Here is an 18675-nt window from a genome sequence, read left to right as displayed (position 1 = left end):
ACATTATAAAAAAGAGGTACTCCTAAACAAAAATAGGCTAAATGGCCATAAAAATAATATAAAATAAATATTCATGTACTTAGGTGTGTGTGTGTGTGTGTGTGTGTGTGTGTGTGTGTGTGTGTGTGTGTGTGTGTGTGTGTGTGTGTGTGTGTGTGTGTGTGTGTGTGTGAGAATTTTAACTCTTATAAACAAAACCCAGGTTTACCTGGGTTTTGTTTATAAGGGTGGGCAGAATTCTTTGGGAGGGAAGCGAAAGATAGAAATTTTTGGGGAAGGAGAAGAATATGATGGGATAAGATCAGGGATGAGAGTAACGGGGTGAGAGCCGTTAAAAAAACATTGTTTAAAAACATACCATTTTTAAACAGTATCAATTCCTTACATCATCATATAAAGTTTACTATGGAAATGAAAAAAACAACCAGTTATCATCTTTAGACGTTCTCCTCATCCGGTCACCTCCAAATACTCTTACAACTACAGTTTACAGGAAACCAACGTTCACAGGTCGGTATATTCTTAAAGAATCAGCCCATCATCCTTGTCAAAAAACAAGAATCATAAAATGTCTAATCAGAAGAGCCAAAACTAAATGTTCTAATTCTAATTTTCTACATAAAGAACTTTCTACTATCCAACAACACATGAAACTCAATGGCTTTTCCGAAAAGAGTACATAACATCTTCTCGATTCTTATAATCCACCACTAAACTACAAAGATTCAATACGTCGAGTTCCAATTCCATACATCTCTGGGATTTCAGAACCTATCTCAAGAATTCTGAAGAAATATGAGTTAACAGCTACGTATTCACCTATTAACAAAGCTCAACTATGTCTCTTCCTGGAGTTTATCAAATTCCCTGCAACTATGATCTCTCCTATTTTGGACAAACTGGACACTCTCTTGAAAAAAGAATCCAAGAACATCAATTCTCCATTCATCACAACAAACCTGAAAAATTTGGATTGGCTCAGCACGGGATTGAAACTAACCACAACATCCTTTGGTCAAAAACTCTCCTCTTACATAGATCCCGCTATAAATTTGAACGTTTATTCAAAGAAAGTGTAGAGGCATTACTCAATCGTCCTAACCTGAATCGGAATGACTGTATATCTGTATCAAAAATCTGGGAAAGTCTAATCAGGATAACTCATTAATTCATATTAATTTTATGTTATTTAATATTATTAATTATATCTTTATTTCAATCATGTCTCTGCTTAATAATATTCCCGTTAATATTTAGTGATATGACATCACGCGGCTTGTTCTATTTTTAATGATCTATTGTTAGTATTCCACCTTGTATTTTTTTTTTTTAACTGTTCTTGTAGTGCCACTGAAAATGGTCTGCAATTTTCAGACCGAAATATTTGGCTAATTAAATATCTTTCTTGTGTTTACGTGCTTATATTATTCATTCATGTACTTATTTAAAATGCACACACAAACAAATGTGATTCCCTTTGTCTTACACTAAGTGCTTTGAATATGGTAGAATATGAGAACCTGCCCTGTCGAAATATTTCCTTGCAATATACTTCATGTGCATCCATCTGATGATATGGTATGTAGATTTCTCTGGAAACAGAAGGCTGAAGGGCAACAGATACCCAACCAGCAGTAGCAGATGGATTGCTTTCACTAAAAAGGAAAGAGAAAGCACAGTTAAACAAACATCACATGTATATTTCTAATAATTTATATTTATTTTAAATATACATTAATTATACAGACATACAACACATTAGGTTCCAGATCACTGTTGTACAGCAAATTTCATCATATAGTAATCATCCCCTCCTTTTTTTTTTCCCACTTGTAGATGCATCGAAAAGTTTAGTAATGTTTTTAAGCAGTCATATATATGCATAAATGATGTAAATAAAGCATTAATCTATGTCAGTTTCACAAATGAAAAATTTAGAATAATTTTTGCAAACGTAAAAGTTAGTCTGAATAGCTTCATTTAAGGGAATACACCAAACAGTTTGGTCATTCATTTACACCATTAAAAGTTTTTTCATCACAGCATTGTGACCGCCATATTTATGGATAACTGTAGTATTAATTAGTGTAAGACTTTTCACTTTACCTTAGTTTTTAACAACAGTAGTGCAAGATAAGTTTAGCCTGTCTCAGTGTTCGATATACCATCATCAATCTTAGTATTTAATGTAACAGGTTTCTTTAAGAAGCAACAGCACTCTTACATTGAATTTTATTTGGCATTATTAACAATAATAAAATAAGTTATAAATAGTTTATAATTCACAGTAAAATACCAAATCACATAGAAGCAGCGAGCAACGTCTTAAACTGTTCATCAGGTTATTCGTGGCAGTGTCGTGTCACTAAATCAGTTGTATGAATAAATGTAGTGTCACATAAATGGGCATTGACCATAACTGAGGTGTCGTATGGATGGATTAGTCTAAAGTGAAGTGTAAGGCAGGGTATTACTGTCTTTCAAATAAATTTGCAATTGATAAGAAAATATACAAGACATAATTAGTGTTTCAAACTCGAGCCTTTAGTTTTTCTAAAACATAAACTCATCCTGTATTCAGCTAGTTGGGTACAGTCATTTTGACAAGATGCATTTCTAACTGTGGTTGCTATGCATACCATATTGCAGGGAAGGAATTCTACTCTCAAAAAACAGGTCTTCAAAATATATTCACATACAAATAATTTCTTTTCCCCCTCCTGTAAAAAAGTTGCAAATAAGGTGCATTTAAAAACTGACTAGTCAATAAAAAAAAAAAAGTAAGAGCAGAACAAATTAATTATCAGCTTCATTATCTAAAGAAGCAAAAACAGACCTTTATTACTGTTCCACTGGAAAAGATATATTTCTTTTAATTATGCAATAATATTTTTCTCATCTTGTTTTAATTATTTTAGAGAATAAATATACCATTTGACTACAATTGCAGAAAATTATTACAGTGTCCAATAATTTCTATCACATCTTGATTATTTGACTCTAAATGAATCATCTAACACAAAAAATCTCATACTCAGATGAGCTGACTTGGAGACACAGTGATAAAAAAAAGGGAAAGGAGGATATGTTCATTTATACTTTCAATGTAATTTGTTGAATATACATATATTCAATATATATTGTTCAGTATGTGTGTGTGTATATATATATATATATATATATATATATATATATATATATATATATATATATATATCAGGTCATCTCAAAAGTAATGTCGTTTTTAGCATTAAGTTTTGAAAGAATATAAAAGATAAATCACTTGCTAATTTAATCACGTATATATTCTCCATTTGAATTAATAATGCTCTTCCAACATTGTGAAAGCTTCATAATGCCATTTCTATAAAATTCAGGAGGTTTGGAGGTGAAGAAGTCGCATAGGCTCAAGTTCAGTGCCTCTAATGTATCATAGTTTTTTATTAATGAAATGTTGCAAACTCCAAAATAAGTCATAATTTGAAGATGCAAGATCAGAAGAATACAGAAGATGTGGAAGCTTTTCCCAGCAGAATTCCTCAAGCTTGATACATGTGATTCTTGCACTATGAGGGCATGCATTATCATACTAAAAATAACACTCTTTTGATTGACCAGAGAACACATCGTTTCTTTCCAATTTTCATTTAATTGATCGAGTTGTTCACAGTATTGTTTACTTTTGTGGCAAGAGTTCAAAGTGTATAACACCAGCCATATCTCACCAAACGCTTAACAAAACCTTCTGAGGATGAAGGTCTTGTTTTGACTGAGGTTTAGCCACAGTCAAAACAAGAATTTTTCTGAAGAACTGTTCTCCTGAATGAACCAACTACCTTCGGCACTTAACATTTTTGTAAAGTATCCACTTTTCATCACCAGTGACTACACAACTCAAAACACGGAGATTGAACTTCTTGAGAATGAAGAGCAGTGTAGATGTTGACATGCTCTCTTCGACTGCTGTTTGTCAGTTCGTGAGGAACCAACTTGGAATAGTTTCTGAGCTTGGCAAGCTTAGACACTATTCCAAGTTCTTGCAAATGGTGATAGATGGCCGATGATGAAGAATTAAGACCTTTTGCTAAATCTTCAACAGTTTTGCGCACATTAGGCACATATGAGCACATCATATAGCATGTGCTCTTCATAGACTCCATAACAATAAAGGATTATTTGAACAATAACGCATGTATGATGTTCGTGCAAGGTGGAATTCCTTATATTGAGGCTACCTCAGCTTAGCGGTACTTATAAAGCTTTAAAAATTCATGATTAGACAAGCTGAGACAATTCTGAACAAGTACAATATAAAAAAATGACACTACTTTTGGGATGACCTCATATATATATATATATATATATATATATAGTTAAATATCTTTGCTGGTATACAGGCATCAGAAAAGCCTATGTAAAGCTGCAGAGAAATTATAACATAACTGGATTCATTCTTACTGTAAAGGGTTCACATAAAATTACACCAGAAGTTATTTATAGAAAACAGTATATAAACATCACTAGCATTGACAAAAGTGATAATAAGACACCCTTCTGTAATTTAAAACAATTCTACAGATACAGTTGTGCATGAGTTTGTGCATGCTTGTTCTCTCTCTCTCACAAAGTATTAATCAAACCGAAACATTAAAGTTGAATTAATGCTTAAATGGCAAGGGATAAACATGAATCACTTCTAGTACACTAAAATTTTTCTTTCTTACAACAACAGTGTAGGATTTCAAGAACATTCCAGAATGCTCAGGGTATTCAGGCTTGATCATTAACTGGGTTTGCTGAAGACAGCATGTCTTTAGAGAATAGTCTCAAGTCTCAGCTATTCTGACTTGAGATTTTTTTTTTTAATATATATTTATCCTATACACAAGAGGTCACGGATGCTATAGGCTCATCAATAACGTGTGTGTGTGGGATGAAAATGAGGATTGAAATAGAAGTTTTTATGTATATATATATATATATATATATTTTTTTTTTTTTTTTTTTTTGAAGAGTTGCAGGTTGTAATTGTTTGGGAATACTTCTTGAGAGAGGCTGTTCTAGATGACAGATGTAGATGCAATAAAAGAGAATGAACTGAAGCAGGTTTGGTGTGTTTGCAGTTGCACAGTAAATAGGTGCTGGGCAAATGCAGCTCTTGTATTAAGAAGTACAACAGAAAGTGGAGAAATGATGGTTGCCAAATCACTGGAGGCCCATGGAAGTACCAGTAGAATAGACAGGCTGCTGAAACACTGTGCCTGTGAGATAGAGATTGAAGTAAGTCTGTAAGAGAAGGGTCATTTCTCAGCCTAACTCCATGCCTCTGGAAGATGTCAAGCATTTTAAGGGAAGTTTTAAAGTGCACCACCCCAAACATGTGAACAGTATTCTACACATGGTCAGATTCAGGATTTGTATATAGTCAAGAGCTGGTGGTGTATAAAATCGGCTCTTGAATGCAAAGTTTCTTGGATGCTGAGGAGGTTACTGATGTCATGTGTTAATGCCAAGAAAAAAACTGAAGGTAAATGTTAGTCCAAGCAAAGAAATCTGATCTTGTCTGATGATTTGGGTGTTACAGAGAGTAAGGGTAGGAGAGCTGGGATTTCTTTTGTGCAAGAAAAGGCAAGACTGTGTTTTGGTGGCACTGAACATAACATGGTTGACCTCACTCAACTGGAGGACAGTATGTAGGTTAATGTTTGAAGCATTGGTTGTAGATGACCTTGTAGTGTAAAAATAATCATAATTAAAATTCTGAATATAATCATAATTAAAATTCTGAATATTTTTACGTATTGTTTATGTTAGTATGTTTATTAGTTTTGTTTTCATAACACGCATTGTCGGCACTTGCGATGTGCCCGTTATGGAATTGTTTTGTCCAAAGTGATATGTAAAGAAGTTAAAAATTGATGTACTTACTAGATTTGATATTTGTATTACTTACAAGAAATTTATTGTAATTTAAAATTATCAAAAGTTGTGTTTTATGAGGACATTCTCTTGTCGCTAATGAAGACAGCGTGTCAGCCATTATTTATACCTAACTTTCTCACTTGCCATTTTAGTGGAGTGCGCATGCTCGTCGAGGTTTGATGAGTGATTGACAGCTGACAAGAAAGTGTCCGGTATCTGAGAAACGGCTGTAAACAAGAGAGAGTTCGGAAGGAATTTAGAACACAGGCCGGCAGATATTTAGGTTCGGAAGGAACTTAAGTTTTTTAAGTGACAGTCGGAAGAAAATTAATAGTATATTCCGAAAAAGGAATCGTGGAACTATTAAGTTTCAAAGTGGAATAAGTATTGATGAATAAAAGGAAAATATTGCTATATGCATTTTAAACGGAATATTGGAGGAAACACTAATTGAAAGATTAATAGTAGATTCCGAAAAGGGAATCGTAAAACTGCAAGTTTTTTTTTTATTGGAAGAGTTAAGACTGTCAATAAGCATTTAGTGAATAAAAGAAGAATTTGCTATTTACGTTCTAAAGGAATGTTCGAGAAAACTCTGATTAGGAAGTTTCATCTGTATTAAGGACGGAGGATCTGATTATTATTTCTACTGAAGAAAAGAGACAGAATTAAGTCAGGAAGAATTAATGTGTGTTACATAAGTGATGAGAAAGGATCCTGTAAAAATGAAGAATAGAGTCATATATCTATTGAAAAGGGCCTTGACAGAGAAAGAAACTGGCTATGAACATTTTGTGATTGTGCAAACAAAGTGTTTAGTCTAGCCTTAAGTGTAAGTTTATTTTTAAAAGGCCGTGGATCCAATTAATTTGTAGTTAGTTATGTAAAGTTGTTTGAAGTGTATATATATTGTTTTTGTTTTATTAAATGTGTTTATTTTGTATTTTGGTCTTGAGTCAGTGATTATTTGGATTCTGAAAGAAAGAGTTAAGATCATTGCACCAATTGGAGTGAACCCTTGTGCATATATATGTTATTATATATATATGTTATTACACTCGGAATAAAAAAATAATTGTTAGAAACAGAGATCATCTCTATGGGAGGATTAATAATATTATGATAATATCTATGAATAATTTCAATATAAAAATCCACCAATTATTAACAGTAGCCTGGGATGTCAGAGTACTCATGGTTTGTCAAATGAGTAGAGAGTACCATTGTTTGCGAAGTTGTTGATGGAATGAATGGTTATTTTGAGGTCACACAAGAGAAAGAAAGAAAGTAGGTGAGAGGACAGAGCTTTGAGCCATTTCAGCATTGGTGGTGAAGCTTGAAGAGGAGCCATTTACCATGACTTGCAGAGAACAACCAGAGAAAGCTGGCTGAAAGAAAATCCACAGCTTACAGAGGGTGACAGGGAGACCAAAGGATGGCAATTTATTTAGTAGGCCTCAATGCCACACGTGAATGAAAGCTTTGGAAATGTCAAAGCAACAGCACAAGTTTCTCCAAACCTTTCCATGGTGGGCAAGGTAAGCTATAAGGTCAGCTGTGGATTTTGAATGGCAAAATCCATACTACTGGTGGTCACTGATTGGGCCTCTAAGTAGTGGAAGAGACTTCCACTTTTTTGGAATAAGATGGATATGAGAATGCTTCCATGCATTGGAATAAGTACCAGATATGAGGGTGGTCTGAAAAGTTCTTGGCCTCAACCATAGATGGCAACACTATCAGCAAGATTTTTTTTTTCTAAGTTGGTACATCTATCATAAGCATCGATATGAAACTGCAAGTTATTCTATCAAGTAATTTGTTTTATACAGCTGTCTGAAGCAAGTGTTGTCTGTCCCTTGAAATGGAAAAATTCAGTATCGTGCAGTTATAAAATTCTTTGTAAAAGAAGGTTTAACACCAAAAAAAATTCATTTGAAGTTCATAAAAGTTTATGGGCACTCATCTCTTTCGTTTTTGACAATTAAGAAATGGGCTGCCAAGTTTAAACGTGGCCGTCCAAAAAGTGTAACAACACCAGAAATCGCTGATCAAGTGCACGATATGGTATTGGATGACCGGTGAGTCAAATTGCATGAAATTACTGAAAGTATAGGCATTTCAAAAGAATGTGTAGGATATATTTTGCATGAAGAATTGCAAATGAAAAAGTTTTGTGCAAGATGGGTGCCACACTTGCTCACAGCAGATCAAAAACAAACTCACATGAAAATCTCTGAACAATGCTTGGAGCATTTTAACAAGAATAAAACTGATTTGTGCATTGATTTATTACTATAAATGAGACGTGTATTCACCATTACATATCAGAATCCAAACAGCAGTCAAAACAGTGGATAGACGCCAGTTGCTCAGCGCCAAAGAAGACAAAGTCAGTTCCATCAGCAGAAAAGGTCATGGCATCAGTGTTTTGGGATGCTAAAGACATTTTGTTTATTAATTATCTTGAAAAGAGTAAAAAAATAACCGGGGAATATTATTCGGATCTTTTACCCACACTACATGAAAAAATTCATGAGAAAAGACCCGGTTTGCAGAAGAAAAAAAATCATCGTTCATCAGTACCTGCCCACAAAAGTATTTTGGCAATGGAAAAAGTAAGGGATCTGCACTATGAACTGTTGGAACATCCACCCTATTTCCCCAGAACTCTTCCTCACTGGTCAGCATTTTTTTTTTTTAATCAAGAGGTGACAGTAGAGGGGTATTTTGCAGATCTTACTGAGAACCACTACAGGGATAGGATAATGGCACTAGAGCATCACTGGAATAAATGTATTAGTCTTATGGGAGATGATGTTGAAAAATAAAAATAATTTTGAAATTATAAATTTATTTTTTCATTGTTAGGCCAAGAACTTTTCAGACCACCCTCATATGTATAATAAATTATGGGTGGGTGTTAGTTATGGAGCATAAACTTCTCTTCTGACAGAAATGGCATGCATGAAGCATAGCTACTATTGTTCATTTGACCTTTATGTTTTCCATATTTAAAATTATAGTAACTGATAAATTAAAGTATTCAAAGTTATCTTACAATTGGACCAGTTAAGTTGAGCGCTGATGTGCTATTCACGCTTAAAACTTTAATACATCAATAAAATACAATCATAGTCAAGCTGATGTGAATTTTGTATTGCAATTTGCATAAGTCACATGAGACCACACCAAACCTAAATGGGCATGCAACGCCAGTGATATATAATACATGTCAATGGGAAAAAATTGCAAGGAAAACTCTTAAGAGACTGTCAAAGTATGCATGCGCAAAAACACAACAATAATTTTTTATATTGTGGTTTAAGCCAATAAAAATACAATTTTTTAGCTAAATCCCAAATAGCCAGCCCATCACTGTTCGTTCACAACGATATACTTGTAAAATGAATAACAGTGGGAGGTGAGCTGGGTAAGCACTGGTTCACTGCACAATATAGTCACAAAAGTGTGTGATCTTATTACATCTCCAAAATAATATTTTCTTTCATAAAAGAATAAATGAATATATATATTTTTTTTTTACTTATATGAACAGCAGAAATTACTGCATGCACTGGCATGCTACTATTCCCATAACAGTAACTGCAGTCCTTCCTTCTACAAAAACTGCTTATGTTAAAAATATAGTTTTTGTGGAGTTTTTTTTTCCAAAAAAATAGCAGCACAATCACTGTGAATAAAATCACAATTACAAATTATAAAATAGTAAATTAATATTCAATAGCACAAACTGACATATTTCATTGGATGTTTTCAACCATATTAAAAGTGTCATTTGTTGCACATCTGCACTACTACAACCCAAACAAGCCTTGATCTCCTGGATTTGCTGGTTGCAATCCTGTCTGTCCAAAACCTTATTTCTCTATCCAGTTTAGATATTGCAATATGATGTTGCTCAATTGACTAATGGTATCTGTCCATCTTGTTCTCAATTTTCCTTTTGGCCTTTTACCAAGAATTTTACTATTTACAGTCTTCATAAGAATACCATCATGTGATGGGCAGGACATGGTTTTCAATAATACAAAAACTATGTCCTGCCCACCACAACCTTTTGAAACCGAATGAACTAGACATCATAGGTTCTTTATAGAGTTGATATAACTCATGGCCCAGAGATAATTATCATTCACTGAGCCAAATGTTTTTCTAAGGATTTTCTTTCAAAAGCTGAAATTAAATTCTCTAACCTCACTGTAAAGATCCAAGTTTCACATCGTAGGTAACAATGAATGAGTCTACCAATTTATATATTTGTACTTTAGTATTCTGATGAAAGCTGAATACACGAGAGAGAGAATAAAAAGCCCGATTAGCTCTCTTTATTTGATTCTGCATTTCTACATCTCACTTGAACTCAGTTCACTATTACTAAATATATAAATCATGCCATTTTTTCTATTTCAAGGTTGCTAATTTTCACACTTCTGTAAGTTAATCTGCCTGATGTAAATTGTTATTTTAGTTTTTTGTTGATTAATTTTTAATTATATCTTGTGAGCTAATTTTTCTAATTCCAAATATGTTTCTTTTACCTTGTTTGGTTCTTGACATGATGTTAATGCCATCTGCATATGCTACAATCTGCAATTATATCTTTATTCATTCATGAATGAGTGCCTTTAGTATCTACTAGCAACGATCAGTATGCCAAAGCTAAGTTAAAAAAAGTATTGGAGTTATCTCTCTCCTTGGTTTAACCCTTGAGTTATTGAAAAAGGGATCAGTTTAATCATTTTGCATATTAAATTGTGCTTCTGAATTTTCCATTATTAATCTTGTAATACTAGTTTATCTGGTATTTCAAAGTATATCATAATCTCATAATTTTTCTCTCTCAATGCTGTCATATGCTTGTTGGAAATCAACAAGATCTGATGAATATTTATATCAAATTCTCAAAATTTCTTTAATAATTGTTTAACTATACGCTTCTGATCAACTGTAGATCAGCTTTTCCTGAAACATGCTTGGTAAATAAACACAAATTATATTCTCCATAAATTGGTTTAATCTGTTCTTCAAAATAAAAGTAAACACTCTGTTTGTTGTACATAACAAAATACCTCTATAATTTCCACAAACTGTTTTGTCATTCTTTCTAAATATTGGGCAGATCAGACTCTCCATTCTTTTGGCATTTGATATTTCTTCCACCTGATTAAAATAAATTCATATATTTTGTCTTCCAGTTTCTTTTCTTAACTTCTTACAGTATGCCCTTAACAGTTTTCAACCATTAGATGCAGCAGTTTTGATTCAATTGTTAAGTTATGTACTTCCAAATACTGAGTTTCAATCTTTAATTTGTGTGAGATGTCTATGGCAAATTTACATTATTCAAAGAAATATATCAAATGACAGCAGTTTGGCTGATATCCAATGTATGTCAAAACACTGCAGTGCAGCATACAAAATGATAGATATAGCATGGCTACCTATTAATGGATAAGTCAAATTCTAACAAAAACTATCACACACTCATGGAATTACGTTTTATACCTGCCCTAAAGTTGTACTTCAATTTATGTGACATATAAAAACAACAGGCCTTTGCACCCACTCCCCTTCCCCATTTTTTTAAATTTTGATGTGGCATTTTCTCCACTAAATAATGTGTATTTGCTTCATAGATCAAATGCCATTAGAATTTGAATGAAAGACAAATTTGATGAAAAAAAGATCTCACTAACTGTGTTTGCCTTTGCCAAGGGAATGTTGCATCTGTTTTCCACCCAGCTTGAATCCCACTGTGGGCACACATGTTTGGAAATGTCTTTAGGTGGTAGATTGAATTGTAATGCCTAGTATGAGACACTCTCCTCACTGTAGATCTGCACAGGCATGGAAAAGTTACACATTTGATCCTTACAGCAAGGTTTCAGATAATGTAGTTCAATAGGAGGCTAGTTAGAAAAAATTGAATAAATTATGCTAAATAACTTGCTGATATAAATATCTATCATCATCAAATTCCTGATATATACCCTCAAGAGGTGTACAGGATATGATAGTACTACATGAAAAATTTACATCATTACTAACTTCCTATCTACAATTTTCCTCCAAATCAGGCTGTTACCTGTCAAGACTCCAACATTATCAGATCTTATATTTCTATCTTCTAAGGCGCTTTTTATTGTATCATTCCACCTATATCTTGGTCTTCCTCTGGGTCTTTTTCCTACCAACCTGGCAGAGAAAACTTGTTTTGTTAATCTTTCCTCTCCCATTCTGTTTAAGTGACCATACCACCTGAGATTAGCCCTGCTAATGCAATGAATATGTATACATACTTATAAAAGTGAAACAAAATATCTTAAAAATAAACTGAAAACTGGTAGTCGGTGTGTGCATATGGTGTTTGGTATAAAGTTTATAAGTATGTATACATATTTGCAAACATCAAAACAAAATATCCTAAAAAGTGAAAACAGGTAGTTGGTGTGTGCATATGGTGTTTGGTATAAAGTTTGTAAAATAGCAGCGTAGTAAACATAAAAATGACTCGTCTTGTAATAACTGTTTCTGAAGATATCAAAACTTGAATAGTTGATTGCCAGCAATAAGTCTGTTTATAAGCAAAAACAAAACTATTGAAAATAATTATCATGAATATTATCCACTGATGCTTTTTAAAGTTATTTAAGAAAATTTTGTAATCTTAAAAGTCCATTACCTATCTATACCAGTAAATTTCACAATAGGTTCACTATTAGAATTCAGCCATAAAGCCCAGAGATGACATGTAGTGAGTCTAAAGTCAACCAAATCATACTGTTAAAAAAATGAAAAATATATTAAAAACATTTGATAAAAGGTAATTTCATTAATAAATTTTTCTTTGGGTTCAAATATTAACATTTATATAAGAAAAGATTTAAAATGACAGATAAAAATCTCCAAACTAATCTAATTTTAAATCTAAAACTACTACTACCTGAAAACCAGCTTTTCTTGAAAAATACAGAAAGCATTCAAATATTCAAAAGGAAACAGTGTTTACTTTCTTCACTATAATAACATATGTAACATAATAATGTATCTTATTACTTTTTTGTGTAATGTAGTCTATTCCCAAAGCAAAACCATTTTCTTCAAATCAGTCAATCATCAATATCTTGATATATACCCTCAAGGGGTATGTGAAATACTATGACAGTACTACATGATTAAGTTGACATATCTCTAAACACCATCAACAATTTTTCTTAATATTAACCAACACTTGTCAACATTCTAATATTACCAGATTTCATATTTCTCTCTTCTAGGGCACTTCTGACCATAAAATTCATCCACATCTCCATTTTTCTCTGGATCTTTTTCCTGCCATCTTGGCAAACACCTACTTTGCAAACATTTCCTTTCCCATTCTATTAAGTGACCAAACCACCTTAGATTAGATCTGCTCACACATTGCTAAATGTTAACAATGTCATGTTTCTTCCTAATATCTTGATTTTTAATTCGATTCTGCAATAGATACCATCTGTTCACTCACTTATTTAATTTTATTTTTTAAATCAAACTCATATCAGTGTTCTCTAAATTAAAGTTACCAAGAAATTTTTTCTTTGTTGTTTTTGTTAGTGTTTTAAATGGAACTCTAATAAATACTTTCTTATTCAACAATCATCATTTCATTACTTTACATTTTCTGTTCATATGGAAGTGGAGTCAGCAAAGAATTACTGAAGATTATATGTAATCAAACTAAAGATTTAACATTGTAATGGCAATGCAGAGTCAGTGTAACTTCTTTCATGTTGTAGCTACATTGTATCCATTCATGTGACGTAAATAGTTGATGCACAATGTACCAGAAGAATTTGATTTACTAACATAAATCACAGATTCTTCATATGTGCAAGCTTATTTATCTGTGTAATTTGTTTAAAATTGCATTAGAAAAATAAAAGTATAAACCATGCAACAATGGTTGAAATCAAATAATTTAAATCCGAAATATAAAAACAGTGAAACAGGCAAATCAGAAAGATGTAAGCGTGGCTAGTATAGAAGTCATTTAAAGCAAAGAAAACAAAATTAAAATTATTCAAAATAGCATAGACTTTAATACAAATATAACGATGTGATTATTTCTTGCAGTAGTTTGGATATGTTACTAGTGAAAACTAACTAAAATTGAAATGCATGGTTATCCACAAAACTTCCCTGTATCTTAAGATTAAAAAAGATGTGTGCTTAAAAAAATAAAATAAACTGAATTATTTCAAAACAGAATACAAAAACTGCATAAAGAGAAATGAAATGATAACAAATGTTTTCAAAGGAAGGAATAATGAAAAAGATTAGCATAATACCAAGAGTGTCCTATAATTACAAGAAAAAACAAAAGAAAACCTCAGTAAAGATCTTATTCATCATGCTATAATGAAACTAGCAAGAACGATATTGGGTGGTAAGGAATTTAGTTTCTTTATCAAATAATACTATTTTGTAATCATATCTAAGAAATAGCTAGGAATGTAAAAGTAGTAGTTTTGTTAAAAAAATGTATCAAAAGTCAATTAGGCATGAGTAGAAATTATATTCTAATTTTAATCCATTATCCAAGCATGAGAAAATAACTTGGCTACTTAAAAACTTCAGAAAGAGCCAATAATGAGGCAATCTGATATAAAGTCAACAGCCTTTATGTACAAAGGTAGTCCAGTCATATAGATAAGTTACATTCAAACGTTGCTCGTGGTTGGGTAAAAGATTAAAACATTTTCTTGTCAAGTATAATTTACTTTCTAACTGTTGCATATGAAAAATATGACTACTGCATTGATTTGGCTCTCATTATCCCCAAAGGTCTTGTTTGCACTGATGATTACATGGAATTTCAACAGGTAAGTACATCTTAAAAATTATGGAAACAACTACTGTGTTAGAGTAAAACTTCGGCTTAATATAAACCAAAATAATCACTCGACGTTTCGACCTTCACACAAGAAATTTTAAAATAAGAATACAACAGCAGTCAGCAGATATTCCTTTACTTGCATTCTTTTCAGTGTTCAAATTACACAAAAAAAGAATTCTCAGTTGAATCTGTGTAAACAAAGACACATCCAGCACACAAGATATCCTTAACCCCTATAACATCATGAATATCTGTTTGAAGACAACAGCTCTGTGGAAAATCATTACTTTATGAGTATTAATGTCTTTCTGGTTCATATCCATAAAAGGCTCGACACACCCATTACAACAGCTGAAATAATTAGTCTATAAAGAAAGTCAGACAAGGAATTCTCAGAAACAGATAGTCTAGAGCAGCGCTTCCCAAACTGTGGGCCGCGGTCCCCTTGGGGGGAGTAGTTTTTGTTGACAAATTTAAAATGTTTTAAGACTAAGTAGATTTTTTTTATCTTAAAAGAAACGTATTTAATTTTTATTATTTATCTCTTTTTTATATTTTAATAAAAAAAATCACACATTGGTGCAGGTTCGCAAATTTCGCTTACTGCGTATTTCAGCGCTTAATGAATATTAGTAAATATATGCTTATTCATGTAAGTTTCATTTCAAAGCAGAAATCTAAGAATTGCAGTTTCAAATATTTCACCTGATATTTACTTTTTGTGTAGCAGTATTGAAACACATCCATCACATTAAATTGTTATTAAATTTCTTTTATGTTTTTAATTCTTTCTTATATGCTTGTACTGCAAATGTACAATAACAATATATCTACCCTATATATATAAAATCATAAGACTTTTTATGTCTCTTTTTTGAAACGTTCTGAAACTCAGGGGCTACTCTGAGTGTCGAGTGAAGACTCGAAAGGACCCCCCCCCCTTTCGAGTCTTCAAAATTCGAGTCATCAGAATTCAAGGAGAACTGCCTACCAGTCCGGAACACGGTGGACTGGGGGTGCTGTAGGCACAAGGGGGGGCAAGCCCTCCCCTGGTGGCTACAGCACTATCTACAGTGCTACAGTCTATCTATATAAAAATATGAGATAATGTGCCATGTCAAATGTGTATGTAAAACGCTAAAAGTGTAATATTGCATTTGATTTTTGCAATATTCGCTGTGTATGTTTTGTATTGAATATAAATATAATAAATATCATAATAATGTATGTCTATATTACAATTATTTTTTTGGGGGGGGGTAATATTTTAATTTTTCCAAAGGGGTCCCTGACATCCGGAAGTTTGGGAAGCACTGGTCTAGAAATGGAATCTTACGGTGAGGCTTGAGACTTTATTCTTTCCATTCTGGTTATATCTTTTAATTTCCCTCTACAGGTCACATGCAATGTTTGCTCTAAGTTAGGAAATCAGATGTGCAAGTCATGATGACTTCTAAGCAACAACTGGATTGGATGGGTAGGAGGGCTTTTTGAAAAAAAGTGCATGACACATAGGTTCCCAAAATTATAAAATAAATAAATAAAAATTATAAGTAACATTTTGATTCAACTGAAAATATAACCATACATAAAATCTACATGGGGTGCTTAAGGGTCAAAGCTATATAACTGAGAGGAGACCTCCACATAGCCTTTAAAGGAATGAGAAGAACCGACCAGGGATTCTGACCTAATGTCCAATCCTCACCTTCTCGTGGTGCACCCTGTTGGGTATCTACTTTGATACTGAACGAACGAGGATGGGCTGGCAATTTGGGATTTAGCCGACCAAATTGTATTCTTATTGGTTAAACCAAAATAAAAAATGATGGTACAACATGACAAAATTTCATGCCGGCTGGGGCGTCGCCCAGTTAAACAAGGCCCCCCCGTTGTTTTTGCCAGGGAACCAGGGTGAACAGCGAAAAGTCAGCTACTGGAACAAATCTGAAAACAAACCCCAACTCAACATCACCAGAGTTAAAGATGGATACTATCAACGTAAGAAGCCTGAATGGCAAAGAAATCGAGCTAGCTGAGGAATTAGATAAGTACCAGATCGACATAATAGGGGTGACTGAAACAAAAAAGACCAAAACTGGTGAGATCTTTCTGAGCAATAAATACAAAATGTTATATTCAGGCAATGACAATCAAGGAAAAGAAGGAGTAGCCATAGTATTCAACACAAAATACGATGGCTAATCTTCTTGAATGGCAGTCAGTCTCGAGTAGAGTAATGTGGGCAAATATGAGAATGGGGAACTGGACAATGAGACTTATTTGTGCCTATGGTCCCACAGAAGGTTCTACTAAGGTAGAAGTGGAGGAATTTTTTGAAGCTTTAGAGAAAGCGACTGACACAATGAAAAAGGAAAAGTTGGTCCTTGTTGGGGATCTAAGTAGCAGAGTAGGAAATGATGGTCAGACATACAAAAATATTTTGGGAAAATTTCGAGAAAAGAGCAAAGCTAATAATAAAGGCAATATCTGTTGGATTTCTGCTCAGGACATGGACTGGTTATCACTAACACCATGTTCCAACATAAAAATGTGCACAAATTCACATGGAGATAAGAGGCTAGGAATAAGAAAAGTCTCATTGACTATTTATTGTTGATGGTGATGTTTTCTCCCTGGTACAGAACACAAGAGTGTACAGAGGATTTGAAATTGGAAGTGATCACTATTTAGTCTTGAGCAGGATAAAATTGAATTCCATATTGAAAAGAATAACATGTAAGAAAGTTTTAAAGCGAATAAAAGTTGAGCAGCTCTCAGATGTGAACTGTAGACTAAAATACACAAAGATTATTGAAGAAAAAATGAAAGAGTTTGAGAACAGGAATCAAACCTTGGAGATTCAGTGGCAAACTCTGAAGAAAACATTGATTAATTCTGCCAGAGAGGCATGTGGTGAGGTTGTCTGCAAGGATAAAAAAATCAGAACTCCCTGGTGGACACAGGAAGTTAAAGAGGCAGTGAAGGAAAAGAAGAACGCATATCAAAAGTTCCAGTCAAATAAGTCAGATTGTGCTCTTAGAGAACACAGAGACAAATGCAATGCTAAACACTGTGTAAAACTAGGTAAACAAAAGTCATGGGAGGACTGGCAAGAATATAGAAAACAAATATCAAGAAGGTGGCAAAATATTCTGGAGGTTGTTGAAGAAGCTTAGGAATGGATGAAAGAGTGCTGTAAAAGGAGTTAGAGATGATAAAGGTGACATGAAAACTGGAGAAAAAGATATCCTTAAAGTATGGAGTAATTACTTTGAAAAACTGCTAAATGAAACAAGCAGTGATGACAGCACAGTGGTAAAAAACACTGACCAGGCATGCAGGCAGGAATACATATCCATACTTGAAGTAGAAAAGCCATCAAAGGCTTGAAATATGGAAAGGCAGCAGGAGTAGATGATATTCGACCAGAAATGCTGAAGTATGGTGGTATAAGAGTCTTACAGTGGCTGCACTGCATAGTTCAGAAAGCCTGGACAGAGAGACGAATTCCCGATGATTGGAGTAGAGCTCTCATACTACCCATATATAAAAAGGGAAATAAAACTGAATGTGAGAATTACAGAGGTATTTCCCTACTGAGTGTTCCTGGGAAAATCTATGCAAGTATACTTGAGAAACGGTTGAGAAGAATTGTGGAAGAAAAGCTTGGTGAAGAACAAGCTGGATTCAGGCCAAATAGAGGCTATCAGGATCAGATCTTCACTTTACGACAAATAGTGGAGAAAGCATGGGAATATAACAAAGATCTGTATTTAAGTTTTGTCGATTTGGAAAAGGCATATGATAAGGTGCCCAGAGAGAAGCTATTCAGTACGCTGCAGTTATAT

At 33.4% G+C, this 18675-nt stretch overlaps 1 protein-coding gene across 1 annotated transcript in view; it reads right to left on the bottom strand.

Annotated features, from left to right (window-relative positions):
* Positions 1–18675, bottom strand: part of Nup160 (nuclear pore complex protein Nup160) — a 361484-nt gene that overhangs the window by 270752 nt on the left and 72057 nt on the right. The window contains exons 9-10 of the mRNA XM_090401602.1: positions 12629–12726; positions 1487–1655 (exon numbers count right to left, since the gene is read on the bottom strand). Of these exons, the coding sequence (XP_090257728.1) occupies positions 1487–1655; positions 12629–12726 (267 nt within the window). The remainder of the gene's footprint in view (positions 1–1486; positions 1656–12628; positions 12727–18675) is intronic.

The sequence above is a fragment of the Typopeltis vanoorti genome, chromosome 12 (assembly GCF_054136105.1).
Source record: "Typopeltis vanoorti isolate ZY-2024b chromosome 12, IOZ_Tvanoo_1.0, whole genome shotgun sequence".
NCBI classification, from domain to species: Eukaryota; Metazoa; Arthropoda; class Arachnida; order Uropygi; family Thelyphonidae; genus Typopeltis; species Typopeltis vanoorti.
This window is presented reverse-complemented; position numbering and strand designations above follow the sequence as displayed.